A 23,558-nucleotide genomic window follows, 5' to 3' on the forward strand; every position below is an offset into this window, starting at 1 on the left:
AATTGCAAAATAATGCTGGCTAGAAAATAACAAGAAAAAGAATAAGAATAAAAATTTTAAATCAATACATCTAACCATGGTGAGAATAAATCATGAGTGTCATTATTTTTCGGACTATTTCTAAGGCTAAGAAATTCTTTCCTCATTCCTCAGATTCCAGCTAACTTGTCTATGTATAGATGAATTCATGCAAATCTACTGAAGAAGGCATATAAAAAATAATCAACAGAAAAATAGTGAGGTATTTTCCAATGAAGGTGACTTCATTGGAAAAGAAATTGAGTATTTTCTTTTACTGACTATAAATCTTGACCTAATTATTAAATAAAACCTTTATATTAAAATAAATTAAGGCTACAACTCAAGGAAATATATTTGAACTATGCTGGAAACCAATACTACCATAAGAGAAAAGGAATTATTATCAAAAGTGCAAACAACCAACCTTTTTTTCTTAAGGGAGGCTCCTCTATTTCTCCTAAACAAAGATTAAAAACAACAAAAAAAAAAGATTATAAAATATTTTAACACAGCACAATATGACATCACCATTTTTCCCTTTTCTTTTGTTCACTTAAAAATGTATTAGTTTTAACTGTTATAGTCTTTGTATTACTTTGCTTCCTAAATTCCAGTTTTTAAGTATAAACTTTATGTACATTTATTTAAGATTGTTTCATTTTTATGAATTCAATAAAATTGTGGCAGTGATCCAAATTATACATTATAGGTTACATATCATGTTATTTTCAGTTCTCTATTGTTCATCTTGAATTCTTACTGGCACCAAAACAAATATAAATTCAGGAAAAGTCATAAAAGCACTCTAATAATAAAAGCTTTCCTGGTAGTCAAGGTTGAATACATGATTTCTGATGACTAAGACTGATCCTAAAAAATGTTATCTAATAGATGGAATCACAATGCTTTGTTATTTTCATATCCATTCCATGGCAGTTTTTATGTGGTTTGAGTTGACTATTTCCTTTTACTCATTAATATATATGAGAGAGCACATAGGTTAGTTGCATAATTTTTATAACACTTAGAATATGTCCTTCTATTCTATACCACCATTTGGTTCAATAAATTTACTCTTTTGATTATGCTTTTAGTAAGATTGCTTTCTGCTATTTGACTATAAATATGATTTATGCGTATAAAACCCTTACATATATTTTCAGTTTTACCGTTTTTATTTTAATCTTCCTAGAGATAAACTATTAATTTTTTCCAAAGAAGCATATAAATGTGAGTTTGTATCATAGTTTTATAGTAGTGCATAATGAGATTATCTTTGCTGTAATGCTACATTAATACTAGCATTTAATTTTGACATCTTTGCCATAATGTCAGATAAGCTATAAGATGAAAATCAAATGAAGACCAGTTTACTGTGTTTGGCAGCCTGTTGATATGCTTTTAGCAGTCAGCAGTGTATTCATTTTGGTTTAGCTTGACTCAAATGCTCATTTGAAATTAAACTGAAGCAAGCCATTGTAACACATATCTAATATTGGTCCTAGCAGTTAGATATGTCTCTATGTTCTTTGTACCTTTATCCGTGTCTTCGTCACCATCATCATCTTCTTCATCAGCATCAGATGAGATGATGTCAGATAACAAAGAAAAGAAGCCATAGATCCAGTCCGTGGTTTCCTCCATAGCATCATGTACAAGTTTTAAAGGATCTGAGCCAATCTTGGCAATAGAGTTTGCTAAAAGTAATTAAAAAAAGAAAAAAGAAAAGTTTTGTGAACATTTCCAAAGAATTTAAGAAAAGCTGTTTTTATTGATTTATTCTTTTGACAGAATAAATATGTCAATTTTAAGATTCTAAATATCTCCTGGCTAAAATTTTTTGCTCAACAATAGAAATTTTATTTTGCTGTAATATGCATGTGTGCCAAGAAAGAAAATGCCCTTGGGAAGTTTATAATCCAAATAAAAGTCAGCAAAGGAAAAAATTAGAAATGAATTAAAATAATATGTATTATATTACACAAATTGCAAATAAACCCCATGTTATGGATGTTCAGGAATAGAAGAAACCATTTTGGCCCATATTGTATGGGACAGCATCATAGAAAATACGGCTCTGTAAGTTTTCAGACAAATAACGAGTTCTCCAAGTTGAGTAAGGTACTTGTGGCTAAGTTAAGACTGTTAGCTCCATTTATTCTAATTTGTGACACCACAGGAAGAATCTGGAATAGTCAAGGTAGTGATCATATCAAGCTCTAGTTGGAATAAATTGGATTTGTCTGTTAGTCATTCCCGTCCATGAAGTAAAAAAATATTTGAACTACTAGTAACTTCAATGGATAGAATCTATAATCTTCCCTTTTCTATGTCCTAGGAGATATAAATTGTTTGCGAAATGAAAGACTGAATCATCAAAAATGCAAGCAAGTAGATTAGAAATTTCCTATATTTTGTTCTTCCAATGATATTAAAACTGCTCTGAAGAGGCAAGCATAGCCACGTGATTAAAGAGGTGATCTATCTAGAAATATGGTATAAATTGCACCTGATTTTTTTTATCAATCTGTAATTAAATTTTAGAGCTATGTTTTCTTTAATTTTAAAACTATTTTAGCTTTTCAGAGACTCTTCTGTCTTTGATATATTTAAGAGACGAGAATTATATCAATGTATTATACTATCTGAAGGTTAAGTATATCAAATTAGGCTTTTACTCTGATTAACATAGAAAGTCATTGAAAGATTTGAGCCCAGAGATGAAGTGATTTGACTTCCTTTGCTCTGTTGAAGACTGAAAGGGCTCCAGGCTGGAAACAGGGAGACACGGATGAAGCCAAGTGAAATAATCCAAGAGAAAGATGATGGGGATTTCTAACAAGATGGTAACAGTGTGTGTGGTGAGATGCAATTAGATTCCGAATTTCTCTAGGAAGCCTGTCTCCATGATTCATTGATAATTTACTTTCACTCTTTGCACCCTATTTTACTGCATTCCAGAGAGTTTCATGTGAGCAAGAAATGGCCATTTGAATAGTAAGATTAAACCTTAGGAAAGGGAAATGGAATTTTATAATTGCAATTGAGGATTTTAAAAGAACCATATGTAAGGAACTGGATTGTTCTGACATTAAAGGCATTTTTAGCACTCGTATATTTTATACCTAATGGAGAAATCTGCAAATGAGATTTTTATGATGAGAATAGATGGAGTCCATTTCTCCACTTCCCTTCTTTCTAAGTGTTAACTGAAGAACTTAACAATAAAATCCAAGAAAATTGATATCAGTTTAATTATCCTTATGCTTAAATGCACTACACGCACTTTGCAGAAATATATATATGTGTGTGTATATATATATATATATATATATATATAGCCTGGCTCTAAAATAGTTAAAGCAGGCTATTTTTATGAAGTTATTGTTCCTAGCTTGAGATCAGCTTCCGATTTTCTGATTTAAATAAGATAGTAGTCCTGAGGTTGATTCTTATTATCTCTTTCAGACCTCACATCCAAATCCAGATCATATCAATGGAAAAATATTATTCAATGTAAACTAAAACTTTTATTGATGTCTTTTTTAAGGAGATACTTAGGTAATTGTACTTTCTTAGCTCTCATGTTTTCGTAAGTTTAATTATATACATGACAGTGAGGATCATCTTAAAAATAATAGTAATAGTCAGACACCATCATAAAAACTTTACATGTATTAACTCACATTTTGTTCTCAATAAACAATGACATAGGTATATTATTTTATACCTTGTTTTTAAACAGAGGAAAACTGAGGCACAGATAATTTAAATAACATACCTCAGGTTACATAGCTAGTAAGTGATGGAGCCAGGTTTTGCACCCATTTTAGGCCACCAAAGCAAGATTCTTCACTATTGCACCATATGCTGTCAAACAAAAAACATAAACTCACAACTGATTTTATGATTATGTTTTGGGTGGGGAGATTCTAGAAGGGGTTTTCATTCTCTTAAAAAGAACAGAGACTTTACTGATGGGAACCAAAAAGCCTGGAGCTGCTGCAGTCATCTTGTTACCATGAGAACAGTAGCTGGCTCTTTGAGAAAAACAAGGATTAAAACAAACAAACAAAAAAAAAATGAGTCCACGATGACATTGCTAAGGCCTTGAAGTATCCAATGTTGAAATCACCCTACCTTCAGCACTTCTGTTATATGAGATAAGAAATGTTTCTCAGTGTTCAAGTTATTCTTAATTATATCCAAGGTTTCTTACAGAAAAATATACCACTGAATGCCGGGAAAACTGCTTTAGGTTACTTGTGGTCAATAATTGGATTTTTGGCACTGATGAAAGAGTTCCAAGAGATACAAGAGAGGCCAAGAAAAGTTTAAAGTTAAATAAGATTTTTATTTGACCTCTGGTTTTGAAACTAAACTATGCACATACTTAAGTTTCTAAATGGGACTATACAAGAGAAATAGGCATTTTTTCTGCTTCCCTTCTAGAGAATAAAGTCCATAGTTTCACTGTTATCTTTGGCAATCAGTCTTACATTCTGTAGGTAATATTTGACCCTTCTTTATTTTTCATATCCTGAGAAATATCAGCAAACAATGGTTATGAGCTTGAGTTCTGATTTCAGACTGATAGAATTCAAGTTCAAGCTTCCCACCCAGTGCTGTGCCAACCATATTGAAACAAAAGGAGAAATAGTAATAAGCATCCTGTCTTTATTTAAAATGTTGATATTTTCTTCATCATAGGTTTCTGCATTAATTTTGAAAATTTAAATTCTGCATGAAAATATTATTTATTTTGATTATTGAGTATTTTGGAGGACTCCAATTTTGTAGCCATGGTATTTCACTCACTTTTCTCTAGTCCTGGTACTTCCCCAACCTATTAGCTGTATGATATTGAGAAGATTAACTTTTGCCATGTTTATGAAACTTATCAGTGCCTCAGCTTTTCCAAAGTCACTATTCTAAATCAAGACCTCAACCCCCTAGTGCCTGTTACTCCTCTATTCAACCTTTCTGTACTGTACTTTATAACATATTTGGTTCTGGCAAACAGTATATATATAGTGGGAAAAAGGATAAAGTACTCTGTGCTTCCATTTGCTGAACCATAAATGACACTAAAAATAAAACCACATAAGGATATAAGAATAAAACCACATAAGGATATAAGAATAAAACCACATAAGGATCTATAAGTATTACATGAGACAATGCAGTCAAATCAAATGGTATAGTGCCTGGTAATTAGTAAATATCAATGTGAAGAAATAAACACAATTGTTGAATGATGAAAATGTTCTTTTGAGCTTGCTACCCAGCACGAATAGTTTCCCCTCCCCTCAGCAGGAGGCCTACATGTGATCTCAATTTCTCCCAAAGTCATCATGTGCTACACAACTGGTGTTTCCAGCATTCTCTGATGCACTTGACACCTAAATTCTGACTGCATAGCATTCAAGCCCAAATGATTACCACTAACCTTAATGCTAGCCTCATTCTTTCCTTATGAAAGGAAAGAACAACTGAGAGGTGGAGTCTCTAGATTTGCCCACCTGCATCTGTCTGAGCCACTCTACAGGAAGGCAAGAGAACAGGGGTCCCAGGAATCTTCTGCCCTTCTGCCTGTGACTCTACTTGCACCAGATGGCACTTATTGGTGTTCCTTCAAGCACAGTGTACATGAACTTTTTGGTATAAAGCATTTGTATTAATTCGGTTTCATTCCACTGATAAAGACACACCTGAGACTGGGTAATTTATAAAGAAAAAGAGACTTAATGGGCTCACAGTTCCACATTGCTGGAGAGGTCTCAAATCATGATGGAAGGTGAAACGTATGTCTTACATGGCAGCCAGCAAGAGATGATGAGAGCCAAGTGAAAAGGGAAACCCCTTATAAAACCATCATATCTCATGAGACTTATTCACTACCACAAGAACAATATGGAGGAAAACCATCCCCATGATTCAATTATCTCCCACTGGGTCCCTCCCACAACATGTGGAAAGTTTGGGAGCTATAATTCAAGATCAGATTTGGGTGGGGACACAACCAAACCGTATCAGCATATAGGGCAGAACATATGATTTACTAAATGTTAGATAATTATCAATTTAATTTTCATAATCAATTAACTCAAACATATGACACTGCTCCATAAATGCAGGCTGCTATAAATATTAGTCTGAGATCACTTAGTCACTATGCCCTCATAGCCAACCTTGGTAAGGTTCATGAAATCCAAAGATTGCTTTCATTGGAACTCATGAAACAACTAATGCTTGCTCCTGACCTCCCAGAAAATATTCAGATCCAAATATTTGGAACTAAATTGAGGTAAGAATTTTTATTTTTAATGTTATAAATGCTACCCAACCCAGGAACAAGTAAACTTGGAGTTGCTGTATGTACTTCTGCATGGTAGTACTCAATATGAGGTTGGCTAAACAAAACAGATTTCTCTTTTACAATAATTATTGAGCACTGACTATATAAAATATCCTAAGTGTAATATGTAATTGATATCTAGGTGGTTCTAATTTGGGTATGTGAGGAACGTTATTTCAAAATATATAGAGGTAATTGTAAGGAAATAATTTTAAGTGACTAGTTTTTCTATTTCTGCAAATATATATATATGAATACCTTTGCTTCTGTTGGTAAAATTTTTATCAAGTTAAGAAAAATTTTAGCAAATTATGTGTCATTTAATATGCCCTGAGTTACATGTCAATTTTTTCTTAAATTACTGCAAAATTACTTAGTCTTTGTCTTGAAGATAAACAGAATTTCTCTGAACTTGCACAGTGCCAAATGAAACTCAGATGTGTTTTCTCATCCACATCCCACCCCCTAAGATGGAAAGAAAGAAAAAACAGATACGAAAAACAAATCAAAAATGTTTTTAAAATCTGAGTGCTGGGTCAGTATATGCATAAAACATGCTGTCTCCACTAAGTTAATAGGTTTCTTATACTCAGAAATGTAGCTGAGAGAATACAAAGGTATATGAAACAGTTTGGGCTCAAGGTCTGGCATCATTTATAATAGTCAACTATTTCCTAAGGATATAGGGCAGAAATGCTAATTTAATTTGTTTCTAAAAAGAATTCATTGGAAACAAAAAGAATTAACAGTGAATTTAATAGTCTTCTGAGACTTTGGATCCTGGAGTTTCCAGCATCAACAATACTTGGAACAGATATTTAAGGATAAACAAAAATATGTGCTTATATATTCACAGTGAAATTTGCTGTCTTCATTGAAGTGATGTTTACTCAAGACATTGTTCTTTAAAGCTTTTTAAGTTCAAACAATTTCTCATAAGTTGGGCTACTTGTCCTGAGTATGTTTGGTTGAATTCAATGATGTTAGAACTGCCATTTTTAATTTTTGTCACCACAGTGGAGGGGGTTTCAACCTCTTAGAGCCAAATGCCTTTTTTCCTCCCATGAATTTATTGCTTTCTTATTTTCTGTTTTATTTCAAATTGAAAGCAAAGACAAAATTAGAGACATAAGTAAAACATCCAAAGAAGTCAAGAATTCAAAAATGTTTAATGCAACACCTTTATTCCTCTATATTTAACCCCTAAGATGAATTTATATCCTGCCATGAATTTATATCCTGCCAAAGGTATACTACTGAAATTACATATTTTTCTATTATTGTTTCTTGAAAAATGCAGGAAGAATAGCTATATTTGTATGTATTGCTTCAGTTCCAGAAGCAACACTTGATATTTTGGCATCTGTTAAGCCACTTTTGTGGTGACCAAAATAGTAATAATTTATATTCCATGTTTTAAAAACAGATTTTTCACACAGAAACATTTTAAGAGAGGCTCATCTTTTTGAGATCCTCTTTTTATATTTACTTATATTGATCCTTTAAAATTATTTATACTAAATGGTTAATTGGAGAAGACCTGGCTATCTGATGGCAATTTGAGAGGAACATAGGTAAAAATCATAACGAAATGCAGAAGTTGAGGCCAATGAAAATTGAATACAGCTACTGTGCTATATTCTTTGCATTTGATAATTTTATTTACAGTATATAAGAGTATTTGAAGGATCCTCACATGAGTAAAAACGTGGAATTCAAGCTTTGGTGTAAAATTTCCTGGAAGCTAAATATGTAGATTAAAATAATTTTTTTTATTTATTTAAGACTTTATGATTTAGCAAGACATAGAAATATTGAATAATTTGATTCCAGACTGGGTAATCAGATTGTGAAATAAATTATGAGATGATTCTACAGAGCACCTTTCAGATGCTTTTATGAAAATTATGAGGAAACATCATTTTCATGTATTTAAATGCTTTACTTTACAAATGAGTGAATACTTTGCTATTGCCATACTTTGGAATAAATGTTCTATTTTAAAAATAAAAGATTTAAGTAGTTGTATACTATAACCAACAATAAATCACAATTATATAAGTGATTTAACTTCAAAACTAAGTGTGCGAATAGATTTTCATTCAATATGATTTTTAACATAGAGACACATACAAAGATTGAAATTTCCTAGAGTCTCTTATCTTTACCCTCAATGAACACTCCTCACAACATGATGATATTAAAAGAGGTTAATAAAATTCCTATGGTGCTTCTAATATTAAACTCACTTGGAAGATTGATTTTACAAAAGTTCTAATTGTGATAGATTTTTTTCCCTGTTCTTTTTTCCTGCTCAGTCTCTCTTTCTCTCTTTCTTTTCTCCTCCTCCTCCTCTGTCTCTTCTCTCTTCTCTCTCCTTCTCCTTCTTCTTCCTCCTCTCTCTCTCTCTCTCTCTCCTCTCTCTCTCCTCATGACTTCTAGACCCCACCCATATTAGATGACAAGGATCAGTCTGTCTCTCTCCTGAGTTCTGTGGTCTAAATGTCTATGCCCCCACTAAATCCATATGTTGACATTCAAATCCCAGAGTGATAGTACTTGGAGTTGTGGCCTCTGGGAGGCAATTAGGTCCCGAGGGCAGAGCCCTCACAAACAGAATTAGTGCCCTTATAAAAAAGGCCTAAGAGAGCTCACCCCTTCCATGATGTGAGGACACAGCAAGAAGCCTATGAGCTGGAAAGCAGGTTCTCACCAGACACCAAAACTGCTGGCAACTTGATTTGGAATTTCCTAGCCTCCAGAACTGTGAGAAATAAATGTCTGTGAGGAACTGTGTTCTAGGGACTTCCGGGGCGGCTGGGGGAGTGTTTGGAGTGCAGGACTTCAGCTTTCCTGCCCGTAGCCAGCTAGCGCTCTTTGTTCCACTTTCTCGCCTCCAGCAGGCTGGGGCCCTTGGTTTCCATTTTCCGGCCTCAGGCTGGCTGGGGCCCTTTGTTTCCACTTTCCAGCCTCTGGCAGGCTAGGGAGGGGTTTGTCTCTGATTTTCCTGCCTCTGGCTCTTGGAGGTGGGGGCTCTATGACTCAGGGTTGTAAAACAGTAGCCAATCCGGTAAAGGATTCAAAAATCAATAAATCCGGGGGAAATTTGAAAGAACCCCTCTTATTGGAGGAGAACATGAAGGGAGAGGGAATAATTCAGTGGTAAAAGCTCTAGCCCGCAGCCTGGACTGGACGGCACCCTTTCCGGGTCCCCTTCCATGGGCGTGGAAGCTGTCCTTTCACTCCGCCTAATAAATGGCCCTATTGTTCACTCTTTGGGTCCACGAGTTCTATTTATGCTGTAACACTCACTATGACACTGTTCCCCATTCTTTGGGGTTAGGAAGGCCAAGAGCCTAAATTCCAGCCACAAGTCTTTCGCTTCTGTGGTGGCCCAACAGTTAAGATTGCTGGTTTTCACCCAGGCGGCCCGGGGTTTAACTCCCGGTGTGGGAACCAGGGAATCTTGCTGCAGCCACTCCTCTTACAGTATTTTGTTTTATCAGCCAAAAGAGACTAAGAGAGTGAGACACATGCAAAAAATAAAGGGTAGGATGCAAAACTCCTGAAGTACATTGGATTTTAAAAGATAAAATCCATTTGATTTGCAATTTTGAAAAAATAAAATACTTGCATCTGCAAGTATTGTTGGATATTTAGATGCTTTTAAACCAAAGGAAAAGCAAGGATCCTGATTTAAAAGCACTTTTGGTGAGCTAATTGTTTTATTGACTGCAGAAGGAAATGACTGTCACTTTGCTAATCTACATTTGAATAGTCATATTGTAGCTTCAATCCTTGCTTTTCAATATCTGAGGCATGGGCATTTTTCCTCTGCTTTAAAAAACTTTCTCAATTGAAATTTTTCCATACTCAGATTTACTATTAACTTACTTCAGTAGTTTAGAAATGGGCACTTGTGTGGGACCTAATGAAATTAAACACAAGCATCCCTACTTACATATGTGGTTATTTCATTATATAATAGCTTATGGCAATGTAAAACTAAGTTACTTCTTGCCTTGCTCAACTGTTACCTCTTGAGGCAAAAGGAACATTACTGAATGCAAATAGATGTACACTTCACCTCTCTTTCTCAATATGACCCCAATCAACCAATTTTTTACCAGGAAAATTGTGCGACAGATGTTTAAACCTGGAATATGTCCAGCTAACTGGAGCTAGGCCTATATCAAATAATGGGTACTTTATACTTCAAAGCAAAATAAAAAATAACTTTTGGCTTCTTTTACCCCTGTCAAGTATCTACATGAAAATTAGGAAATCATATTATGCTTTCATTAATGAATATGTATAAAAGGTGTGACTATTGAATTTGCTTTCTCTTCTTACAAAAAGTCCATGTTAAATATAAACAAGATTTGAATCTATGCATATAATAAGAAATGGGAAACATGTTTTTTTTGTAGGTTTATGGATTTCCACACATTTGTTTCGAAACGATGATTCAACAGAAGTAATTTTCTGGTAGCATAAAAGTCAAAATAACATACTATTCCAGTTGGATGATTTACTTGGATCACTGTATTGTAAATATAACAGATTAGTGGAGAAGAGATAATATAGCAATTAACATATTCTGACTATTTAATATCTATTTCTTTCACCAAATTGAGGTTTAGTTTTGGAAACATGGTTTTTTGTGCGTTTAGTTTTTTTGAGATGTGGTCTCACTCTGTCACCCATGCTTGTGTGCAGTGAAGTAATCTCAACACAGTACAACCTCCACCTTAGGGGCTCAAGTGATCCTCCCATCTCAGCCACTTGTCTCCCCAGGAGGAGTTGAGACCACAGGCTCATGCCACCACGTCTGGCTAATTTTTTGTAATTTTGGCAGAGACCAGGTTTTGCCATGTTGCCCAGGCTGGTCTCAAGCTCCTGAGCTCAAGTGATCCTCCTGCCTTGGCCCCCCATTGTGCTGGGATTATAGACATCAGCCAAAATGCCTGGCCAGTTTTGGAAACTCTTGGCTTTGTTATCTACTTTAGCTATTCTATTGCTCAATGATAGCTGAGAAAATAATTCTAAAGTTCTTTTCATCATGTCAAAATGTACCATGTAGTGCCGTAAATTATGTTTGCTGTCGTATAAGTTATCTAATTATTTCAGAATGGTTCCCTTTCTCCCTCAACATAAAATATAATATTTTAATCACTAAATTTCTATTGTGTAATTGGTAGAATTATGTATATTCACATGATATTTAAAAATTGGAATTCGTGTGGTTTGTTCATCTTTTTGAATTGTGCCTATTCATCCTTCTGAAGCATTAAAATGTGCTTAAGGTTCACAAAGATTAAATCAAAATAATACTAGCTACAATTTATCTAACAATACTATGTGCCACTCAAAGTTCCAAGCATTTTATATGTATTAACTCATTCAGTGATCACAGCAAATATATGAAGCAGGTACTACTATTACCAACAGAGACAAAACTGAGGCACAGAGAATTAATTTGCTCAAGGTTATGCAGCTACTATTTGGTGTAGTCAGGAATCTAGCCTAGTACTCTACCCCCTCACCCTGCTCCTGCATTGAGCTACTTTGGTTCTGGTCTTGAAGTACATGTGTTCTTTTGTTGTTATTACTTTTTTGTGTTTTCGCTTAATTGTTTTATGTTAGTGTGTATGTCTGCCATGTATGCTAAAAATATTAGCAAATAACTTTGGTTTAGTTTATATATTTTATTCAACCAATAAATCCAGCAGAAAGCAGGTCAATGAGAATAGTAAAATAAATAAGACTATCCTTATTTTTGAGATGCTTATGGTCCAATCAGGGAGATAGAGTTTTAAAAAGGTATTTTAAATCTGAAAGCACTATTGATGTATCATAAACTAATATTTTATAAAGTAATACTATGCTTATGCTGAGCATTCAGAGTGTAAAACGCACTATTACATTTTCTTTTATTAATTCACTTACTCATTAATTCTATGATCTCCACATTCACTCAAATATATTGAGCTCATACTTTGCAAAAGTTCTAAGCACTAGAAAAATCAATTAAATGAAATAGACAAAGTATTTTTCATACAAACATAACAAATCAGTGGAGAAGAGACATATCAAAAAATCACACCCAATTAAACATATATATTTTATAAGTTTTATAACAAAACAGTAAATAATATGATGAGAAATTATGATACGGTAACTTGATTTTCATTGGAGGTTCAGGGAAGATGTCTTTATAGAAGTAACTTTAAGCATAGCACTGCATAACACTGATTTGCAATGATCAGGCTTTCGAAAATTAGGGTATGTAACAAATATAAAAGTAGGGTATAATAACATCTTGTGCAATTTATAACTATATTAATTTTTACAGATAAATTCATAAATACCAATATGAGAACTCATTTGTCAAGGTCCAAATGTGTGGTATAGAGCATTGATTTCAGACTTTTAGATTTCTTGACCCTGAAATCCACCACTAACCAAAATCTGGAGATGTGATACAGAACTGCCAACTTTTTATTTTGCAAAATTTACATTTAAAAACAGTTATAAAAACAATATCTGGTTTTACCACAATGTCAAAAGAGAATTTTAAGATGACAGATGTAGGAAAAATATAATCTAAGAATTAAGAACACTTCCTAAAAATGAATACAATTTTTTCTTTATCTTTTTCCTCATTTCATGAAGAATCTATACACTTTTTATTAGAGTCTGGGAAATATTAAATTATAGAACTCTTTGCTTCCTTCAGGTACTCATAGGCAGACTAAAGTTGGGTAGTAAAATGCATCTCGTTAGGTGTAATGACCAAGAGAACCAAACAGGCCTGGGGCAGTGAGCAGAAAATGCAGGATTTGAGATAAGATTTGAATCAGAGTAAGAAACACTCAAAATGTGCTTCTTGAAAACTCAGCACACATAAGTGTTGACAGAGTCTAAAATGTTGCATTCAGTGTTTCAGTCTTCCATGTTTCCTAAAAAGTAATAACATATTTTTTGTGTATGTGTGTGTGTGTGTGTGTGTGTAAAATTAAATGTTAAATGTATACTTTCTGACTGACTTTGGGCCTTCTCTAAATGATTTTACTCTGCTAAGCTCGTAGCCTGACAAACAGTGCACCTGCTTAACTGGGCTAAGTGCCAAGAAAAGAAAAAAAGTCAGGAAAATTAATTTCCAAGAGCAGTAGATAAATGGCACACCTCATTAGAAAATCTATTTAAAAGGCACATCAGGAGATGTCTGCAAATCTTTTCATAAGAAATTGATGCTTCCTACCATCATGTCCTTGCTGGCTCTCTTCTCAGATTACTGATGTTACTTCCTGGTAATAAGATTCAAATTCAGGTTACATTTAATGAGTCCCTCCTATGTGCAAGGCACGTTATGTTTTACATAGATTATTGTATTTAAGTCTTACAAAATTGGTTTGAAATAAGTATATTTTGTGGAATGCTTGCAAAAATTACCAAATACGCTTTAAGACACAGTGGTACAACCACATAATAATGTTTTCCTCTTCTGGATGAGGGTGCTAATGAATGATGATCCTCATACTTAGGCAGGAAAAGCTAAGATTTACCACACTCTATTGCTGTACATTCTGACCTAGAGGAAAATTATCAACATCCACTAATGCCTTAGTTTGTAGTGATTTCTTTATAAATCCTATTTGTTTGAACTTCTGATTGTTTAGAGAGAAAGTTGTCACTTCATAAATAAAACAAAAGAAATTTGTAAAAATTTAAACCAAAGCCTACAAATTTTGGCCCCAGAAGACCAGAATACATTATCAAGGCACCCCTCCATTTTCTGAGAAGGGGATATTTCTGGCTGAGTCTGTAGAAGCTTGGGGGAGGATCTCCAGCAGCCTTTGTAACTCCCTAGTCTCAATTACTAAGAGAATAATGTTTCTCTGTCCCCCAATTCCCACTTAGGGTTTTGAAAACATTCTTCTTTAAGGAAAGAGCTAAAGTCAATATGGATAACAGGGTGATCCTACATCTTGGTTTGTCCCTGATATCCTGAGGTAAATCTTAATTGCTCTCCATTTCACTCTCACAAGTATCACATTTCAGTTGTTAAATTATATAGTTGTCCCATATGAAGGCTTTGTTCACCGTCAACACACAAAGCTGGAATTCTTTTCCAGAATTCCCTTACATGCATGTTTTCAGGTAACAGTTGGAGACAAGAAATTGCTGCAAGTTTTGGAAAGCACAAATATGGTAATAATGAAGCCATTGTTTATTGTCTGAAGGTTGGTGTAGGGCAGATGCTTTTGCAGCTCATGATCACAGAGTCTAGTTGCCCTTGTTGTGAGGCAACAACCGCCACATCTCCAGTGCGTGCTGGGCTGGCTCCTTTAGTATCTCCAAATCCTGGCCAGGTGTGCCTGCAGTTCCGTGGGGGAAAGGCGTCAATTTATCCTGCAGCTCATCCGCATAATCGTAATTTGTGTTGGTGAGAGACAAACAAGTCTTCCAGTTTGTCCTTGTCAGTTTCAATTTGTCCCTAGTCCCTCCTATTATATCCATTTTGCCTTCCCTATTTCCACCCTAACTACTTTCACTCAACACCAGATGCACTGCAACAGCCTTACATAGATTAATCAGCTCCCATGAATTTGTAAACCGTATAATAAACCCTTATTCTATATAATTCAGAGTAGCTTTGGGCTACTGTGTCAAACATTGACAGATATATATGAATATTATTTGGATGTTATATTAAGTAAGAAATGTGGCATAGGTGAAATATCTTTTCCAGTCTGTTTATTTGGTGTCCTAAAATTTGTCTCATTTGATAAGAAGAATCAAAGTCAAAAATTTTGCAGAATAGAAAGCAAGATGTTATCCCCATTTCACAGACAAGAAAATATAAGTTCCTAGTCATGTTAGCTTGTAGATTCATAGAGCTGAACAATGAACCCAAATCATCTAAATGAAGCACAGATTTTCATTACTCTATGAACAAACTTTTCATGGCTTCACAGCATTTACCTACTTTTCTAAAGTTTCAGAGATTAACTGAAGACCCGGTGGCAGCTGGCCTAACTTTCTGGCCTTCCAAATCATTTCTGGCATACTTTCTTTACCACTAACCTTCTTTTGTAAATATTAACAATTACATATTTCAAAGATTATCATCTAGCACAAAAGATTCATCATGATAATATTAATCCTTAGCAAAAGTTTGAATTGTGTCTGTCAAAATTGACATTAAAATACGAGAGCATAATTTACATTTTGAGACTGTTATTGAAGCCATAATTTATATAGCTCTTTCATTTTTATAATACACATATTTCAAGAATTGCATATAAATCAAATGTTTGTCAAGTTAATAATCGTGCAAGTATACTACAGAAATTATAATTAAAAGGAATTTGTTCTTGTTTTAGAAAATGCATGACTACCTATAATTAGATTTTAGATTAGATTACTTAAATATAGGGCATACTTATAGTTCCCATTAGAGCTTCCATTGGACCACTACAATTAAGTTCTCTGGACAATGCCTATGTTACTGGCATTTCATCTGACAGGGAAATACTTCAGTCGGGGCAAGCTCAAGGAAAATAAAATTTCATAGAGTAAGGTAACCAGGCGTTTTTTACTTAAAACTGTAGGTCATAAAATTATAGACATTTCAACTATATATATTTTAAGAGCCTCTATCACACAATAAATTGTATATTGCCTATTTAGATGATAGGCAATATACAATTTATTGTATTGGATAATACAATAATAGAATACTCTGTATGAATAGCCCTTTTTCTTTTGCTGACATCATGGAACTTAGCTCTACTAGTTAGATGATGCTCATTTTAGTCTAGCTATCAATGATATGCTGGCAGAGTCATCTCATTCACACCTGGTATTAGGTCTTTCTTGCATTGCTATAAAGAAATATCTGAGACTGGGTAATTTATAAAGAAAAGAAGTTTAATTGGCTCACAGTTCTGCAATCAATACAGAAGCATGGTGCTGGTATCTGCTCAGCTTCTGGTAATGCTTCAGGGGGCTTACGATCATGGTGGAAGTTGAAGTGAAGGGGTAGCAAGCATGTCACATGGATGGCCAGAGGAGGAGCAACAGAGATAGAGAGGGTGAGGTGGTGCCACCTACTTAAAAAATCAAATCTCACAAGATCTCCTTCACTTTTGTGAGTAAAGCATCAAGGGAATTTGCCAAATCAGTCATCAAAAATCCACTTCTATTAAACAATAATATCCCAAGAGACCCCACCTCCAACACTGGGGATTACAATTTGACATGCAGTTAGATGGGACATATATCCAAACTATATTATTTTATCCCTGGCTCCTCAAATCTCATTGTCATCTTTCACTGCAAAATACAATCATCCCCTACCAATAGTCTCTCAAATCCTTAACTCATTCTAGCATTAACTCCAAAGTCCAAAGTCTCATCTGGAAATAAATTCCTTCCACCCATGAGCCTGTAAATTCAAAACAAGTCATTTACTTCCAGGGTACAATGAAAGTATAGGCATGGAGTTAACATTCCTGTTCCAAAAAGGAGAAATCAGCCCAAGAAAAGGAGCTAAGACCTCATGTAAGTTGAAAACCCCACAGGGCAGCTATTAAATCTTAAGTTTCCAAAATAATATTTCACTCCATGACCCACATCCTGGGCACACTGATATGAGGGGTGAGCTCCCAAGGAATTGGGCAGCACTACACTTGTGGCTTTGCAAGGTTCAGCCCCGGAGGCTACTTTCACACATTGTTGAGCGCCTACAGCTTTTCTAAATGCAAGGTGGAAGCTGCCAGTGGATCTGTCATTCTGGGGTCTGGAGGACAGTGGCCCCCTTCCCACAGCTCCACTAGGCAATATCCCAGTGAGGAATCTGTGTGTGTCCCCCAGCCACACATTTTCCCTCTGCATTGTCCTACTAGAGGTTCTCTGTGAGGGCTCTGCCACTGCAACAAACTTCTGCCTGGGCACCTAGGCTTTCCAATACATCCTCTGAAATCTAGGTGGAGGCTTCCAAGCCTCTTTTACTCTTGCACTCTGCATGGCTGCAGGTTTAACATCACATGAAAGCCACTAAGCCTTATGGCTTATGCCCTCTGAAGTGGCAGCCTGATCTACACCTGTGGCCTTTTAAGCCACAGCTGGACCCCGAGCAGGGAGAATGTAGACAGCACACTTCTAGGGCTGACCAGGGCAGCGGGGTTCTGGGCCTGGCTGAGGAAACCATTCTTCTCTCCTGGACCCCTGGGCCTATAATGAGAAATACTCTTGCAAAGATCTCTGAAATCCCTTCAAGGCCTTTTTCCCATTTCCTTGGCTATCAGCACTTGGCTGCTTTTTATGCAAATTTCTCTAGCAAGTGGTTGCTCCACAGCCTACTTGAATTTCTCTCTCAAAAAAGCTTCCAGCCTGCTTGAATTTCTCTCTCAAAAAAGCTTTTTCTTTCTTTACCACATGGCGAGGCTGCAAATTTTCCAAATTTTTATACTCTTTGACCCCTTTAAAGATAAGTTCCACTTTAAGTCTTTTTTTTTTTTTTTTTTGAGACGAAGTCTTGCTCTGTCACCTAGGCTATAGTGCCGTGTCATGATCTTGGCTCACAGCATCCTCCACCACACGGATTCAAGCGATTCCCCTGCCTCAGCCTCCTGAGCAGCTAGGACTACAGGTATGCCACCATGCCTGGCTAATTTTTTTTTTTTTTTTTTAGTAGAGAAGGGGTTTCACCATGTTGGCCAGAATGGTCTTGATCTCCTGACCTCATGATCTGCCCGTCTATGCCTTCTAAAGTGCTGGGATTACAGGCATGGGATACCAAGCACAGCCCTACTTAAGTCATTTTTTTGGTTCCCACATCTTTGAACAGGTTGTTAGAAGCAGCCAGGATACATCTTGAATGTTTTGCTTTTTGCTTAGATATTTCTTCTAGCAGATACATAGGTCATTACTCTGAGGTTCATACTTATACAGATTCCTAGGGCATGAACAGAATGTATCCAAGATCTTTGCTGAGGCATAAAATGCATGACCTTTGATCCGGTCTCCAATATGTTCCTCATTTCCATCTGATACCTCTTCAGCTTTGGACTTCACTGTCCATATCACTATCAGCACTTTGGTCTCAATGATTTAACCAGTTGCTAAGCAGTTTCAATCTTTCCTTCCTCTTCCTATCTTCTTTTGAGAAATCCAAACTCTTCAAACCTCTGCCCATTACGCAGTTCCAAAGCTGCTTCCACATTTTCAGGTATCTTTAAAGCAATACCCCATTCCTGTTACCAATTTTCTGTATTAAGCTGTTCTTGCATTGCTATAAAGAAATACTTAAGACTGGGTAATTTATAAACAAAAGATGTTTAATTGGTTCAGAGTTATGCAGGCTGTACAGGAAGCACGATGCTGGCATCTGCTTGGATTCTGGAGGGACTTAGCTCACAATAGTGGTGGAAGGAGAAGAAAAAGGAAAAAGCATATCATCTGGCCAGAGAAGAAGCAAGAGGGAGAGAGTGGAGGGGGGAGGTGCCACACACTAAAACAACCAGATCTTATGAGAACTCACTATTGTGAGGACAGCACCAAGGAGACAGTGACAAACCATTCACTAAAAGTTCATCCCCATGATCCAATCACCTCCTGCTAGGCCTATCTCCAGCACTGGGGATTATAATTCATCATGAGATTAGAGGGGACACATATCCAAACTATATTACACATTTATGCCAATAAACCCATATAACAGAGTTCTATATTTTCATAATTTTATATCACATTTCTTCTTGACATCTGTGGCATAGCCATTTCCTGACACATAAATATTTGATAAGTAATTGTTGAATGAGTAAAATTCCATAATGAGAAATAGGAGATCCCTGAATATATAAAATGCAAATAATAGTATTTATAGTATCTGAGTCCTACTGATTCTACTCCTGTTGGAGAAAGAAAAAAGAAGAGGAGAGGGTATATAGGAAAGAACATATTAAAAGGTTAATGAAATATTTTTTGCTTGTGGTAAAAGGGTGATAAGAATAAATTCACTCATCTGGTCATTTACCATTTATTGAGCACTTGGCTGATTCCTTTCCTAAAGAACTCACTGTCAATAGAGGGTGTCGTATGTGAAAATAGATAAATACTATTTAAAATATGTAAAATATCTTTGACCAAAAAAATGAGCAATATACTCAAGGAGTGGGTAGGCTATAATGAACATCTGTCTTTTCTACCTTGTATTATTCCTATTTTACTCCAAAGTCATAAGGACACGTGGACACTGAAGATGTAATATCTCATTACAGGTAATTTTGTGAAAAACTCTATTTTCAGGAACTCTATATAGGATGGCTTGGTGAGAGAAGCAAAGAGTTTGTCTAGCAAGGAAGCTTAGGACCAGATGAAAGAGGGCCTTAAAAATACTTTAAAATATTCTCCATTTGGCCAAAAGTTTTTCATTTGCTTTGATTTTATATTGCCAATAACCTACAAATTATTCCTTATTAATGCTTCATAAAGTACCAGTTCCAAAATAAAATCTTCACCCAAGCTTTTTAACTATCTTTATGAACTGCAACATTCAGCCTTTGTTCAGGTCTTGCAAATAAGGATATCAATTTCATTGGAAATTCATAAGTACAACAGACAAAGAAAGAGAATGGAAGGAAAAGGAGAAGAATGAAACAGATTTCAATGGTCCTCAAGCACGTATGTGCAGTGCCTTCTTTCTCACACTAAGATGAAAGAGAAATCCAACCAGAACTTAGAGGGAGCATTGTTTCTTTCAATTTAAATTACTTTTAATTTTAAAGCCAAATTTCACAGATCTTACCTGAAAAGTTTTTGTAATCCACTAAATCAAACATAACGACGGCAACAGCTGACCACGTGATTATCAGGGCAATGACCAGAAGCCAGGCTGCAGGGGAGCTGAATGTCGTCACTATGTCTTCTGTGACTGTCCTCTTCAGCACTTTTCCAGGGGATTTGGGCACAGATCCATTTTTGCTGTCTATCACAGTTGTGGTTGTAGATGCATTTCCTAATCAAACATTCAGGAAGGAAAATATAATTTAGAAATTCACGTTAAATATAGATGACAAGAAACACTAACTGTACGAGTGTTGAACCTGTTTATACCACTTTCTAGAGCACACACAACTCTTTTGTGGCAGGACAAAGCCTCCCTGCCCACTACTAGCCCATTATCTTTTCTTCAGCATTTGCTGTTCACCTTGAAACTCATGTGCTCATATAATCAGCATTTCTCATCTCCCAAGTCCTGTGAGGGGAAAATCAACATAAGTGATAAAATGGTTCAAATGGATAAAACTTTTGAATATTTTAATTTAATTGCATAATTGACCCATCTTGTGAGGTCATCTACTGAGGTCATTCATGTTCGTTTGTTTGTTTGTGGGAACACAGAAGATCTAAGAGAATGAGGTTAGAACATCTTTCTATATCCAACAACTCTTTTATTTCTGATTTTGAGTCCTTCAAAAAATATAAAAATAAAATAAATAGATAATAGATATGTTTAATCTCACCACCCAGAAATAACCACTGTTAATATTTTGCACCTATATTTCTGTACATACATATAAATATATAAATATGATTTATTTGTTTTTGACAAATCATTAGCACATTGTCTTTTACTTTTTTTTACAAGGCAATATATCAGAAGTGTGTTTTATTGCCATTATGTATTTCTCAAAATATCACTTAAGTAGCTTCATGACATGTAGTTTTATGGCTGTGCATAATTTAATGAAAAAGCTATGCACCATGGGAAATGAAAGAAAGAAATAATAATATGTATTGAGAAAAATAGCAGAAATTTTCTCAATACATATTATTATTTATTTCTTTAGGAGAGAGTCCTAAATATAGAATTCCCAGGACAAATAACATAATCACTTTTATAGCTTTGAGAGTGCATGCATGTATTTGAAAGTTAGTATCTTTTGAAAATTGTGTATGCCAGTAGTTGTGTTGCCTTATCCTTGGCAATACTGAGTATTACTGATGTTTAAAATTTTTGCAATGACAGAAGAGATGATTTGAGTTTTATGTGCAGTTATTGGATTACTACAGATGAACTTTTTATATGTTTATTTTTCCTTGGCATTTCTCTTGTGGGTTTTTGCTCCATTTTTCTATAAACCTCCTTTTGGTGGTTTATAAAATTGCACACATATGCACACATATACAATAATAACACTTTAAACTTTATGTTGCTTTTTTTTTTGGTGGCTCTTTACCTTTTCTTTTTATGCTATTTTTTTTTCCATTTATTTATTTTATTGCATTTTAGGTTTTGGGGTACATGTGAAGAACATGCAAGATTGTTGCATAGGTACACACGTGGCAGTGTGATTTGCTGCCTTCCTCCCCATCACCTACATCTGGCATCTCTCCCCTTGCTATCTCTCCCCAACTCTCCACCCCTCACCTTCCCTCCCCTATTTCCCCCCAACTGACCCCAGTGTGTAGTGCTCCCCTCTCTGTGTCCATGTGTTCTCATTGTTCATCACCCGCCTATGAGTGAGAACAGGCAGTGTTTGATCTTCTGCTCTTCTGTCTTATATACAGAATGTACATCTAACAATGTTGTAACGCACTCTTCTATAAGATTGATACCATCGTATGGCTAGAAAGCCTCCTGGATGGAGAAGATGTTTCTGATTATTTTAGCTGCTCTAGACTAACAGAAAGTTAAATCTAGAGGTAACATAGAGATCATCTGAAACAACTATTTCATGTTACTTTTTTTTTCCATTTATTTATTTTATTGCATTTTAGGTTTTGGGGTACATGTGAAGAACATGCAAAATTGTTGCATAGGTACACATGTTACATGTAAGAACAATTGAAGACCTACCAGAAAATTAAAGTGATGTTCATAGCACTTTAAATCCCAAATTAAGCAGATATGAAATAAATTAAATTGAATACTTAAGAGAAAAAACAATTTCTACCAACCCAAATATTTTTGCCAGAAGCAGAGTTTAAAAAACCATATTTTTGTGTATTAAAATATAGACCACATTGTCTACAATAATTTAAGAATTATCTGCCAAGAAAGAAAAATATGACTTATTATAAAATACATGATTGTTTCAATTTTGCTATTTATCTCAAAATTGCAACATTTCTATGTGATGAATACATAAGAAAATCTGAATTTTCAAATTTCTTTAACATTTTTCACAAAGTAAATTTTACCCAACCAGAAAGAGCAGCTATAGTTTCTCTTATAATGTGTCCAGTAATAACTGAAAGATATTAGCCTTTGTGCTCTTTGCTTCTTTCCATCAGTCTCCTGCCCTACCATCACAACTCTTCCTTTCAGCTATGTCTAGTTTTTCATGGAAACAGACAAGCAAAAAGTTAAGCGTTGGGCTTTATAGATAAAAGATTGGAATGAACTCCTGGCTTCTCTTTGCATTACCCAAATGGTTAGAAGGTCACTACTACACTACCTCTCTGAGTGAGAAGCATCTATATCTGATGAATGAGATTGGTAAGGCCCAATTCGCAGGTGTGTTATGGTGGAGTAATAACTCATGCAAATTGTTTGACACATTTCCTGATCACGGTAGTCATTTAATAAATGACAGCACAACAACTACTGAACTACATCATAATCATTATTATCATCACCACTCTTTTCATTATTACTATCATCACCTTCATTGCTACAAGCACAACTATAATTCTGACAACGACAAATATCACTCTAAGAAAAAGCTAGAAAGGCAGGATTAACCTCAGGAAGGTGGAAATACTGACTCTTCAATAAATCCAGACATTTGTTTCCATTTAACAAGCACATACACTAGGCTAAGATATTTTTAGGAAATTATAAAAGGATTCTCTAATTTCCTTGGTATTCTTTCCAATCAATTAATTTATTTTTTCTAATATAGGAAAACAGGAGCATATAGTATAATTTATCCCTATAAGTAGAAGCTGTTTTCTCCCATTAGCAAAATTAAGAAAGATAATCTATGGCAAATAGAGTTATTTCATCACAGGACAAATGTTATCACTATAACTGAATTCTTTAAATTAGAAAAATAATCTTTGAACCCTTCAAACAGATATGTAAACAGGATGCTTATAGCATTAGTCCAGTTTATAAGATAATTTTCAAGCACTGGAGAAAGAAATAACACTGCCAACAAAA

General features: G+C 35.0%; 1 protein-coding gene across 1 annotated transcript in view; it reads right to left on the minus strand.

The window, feature by feature from the left end:
• TRDN (triadin) overlaps window positions 1-20,763 on the minus strand; it is a 310,496-nt gene extending 289,733 nt beyond the window's left edge. Inside the window, exons 1-4 of the mRNA XM_037731458.1 lie at window positions 20,751-20,763; window positions 20,196-20,405; window positions 1,557-1,718; window positions 446-478 (exon numbers count right to left, since the gene is read on the minus strand). Of these exons, the coding sequence (XP_037587386.1) occupies window positions 446-478; window positions 1,557-1,718; window positions 20,196-20,405; window positions 20,751-20,763 (418 nt within the window). The remainder of the gene's footprint in view (window positions 1-445; window positions 479-1,556; window positions 1,719-20,195; window positions 20,406-20,750) is intronic.
• Window positions 20,764-23,558: the final 2,795 nt, after the last annotated feature.

The sequence above is a fragment of the Cebus imitator genome, unplaced genomic scaffold (genome assembly GCF_001604975.1).
Source record: "Cebus imitator isolate Cc_AM_T3 unplaced genomic scaffold, Cebus_imitator-1.0 Scaffold400, whole genome shotgun sequence".
NCBI lineage: Eukaryota > Metazoa > Chordata > Mammalia > Primates > Cebidae > Cebus > Cebus imitator.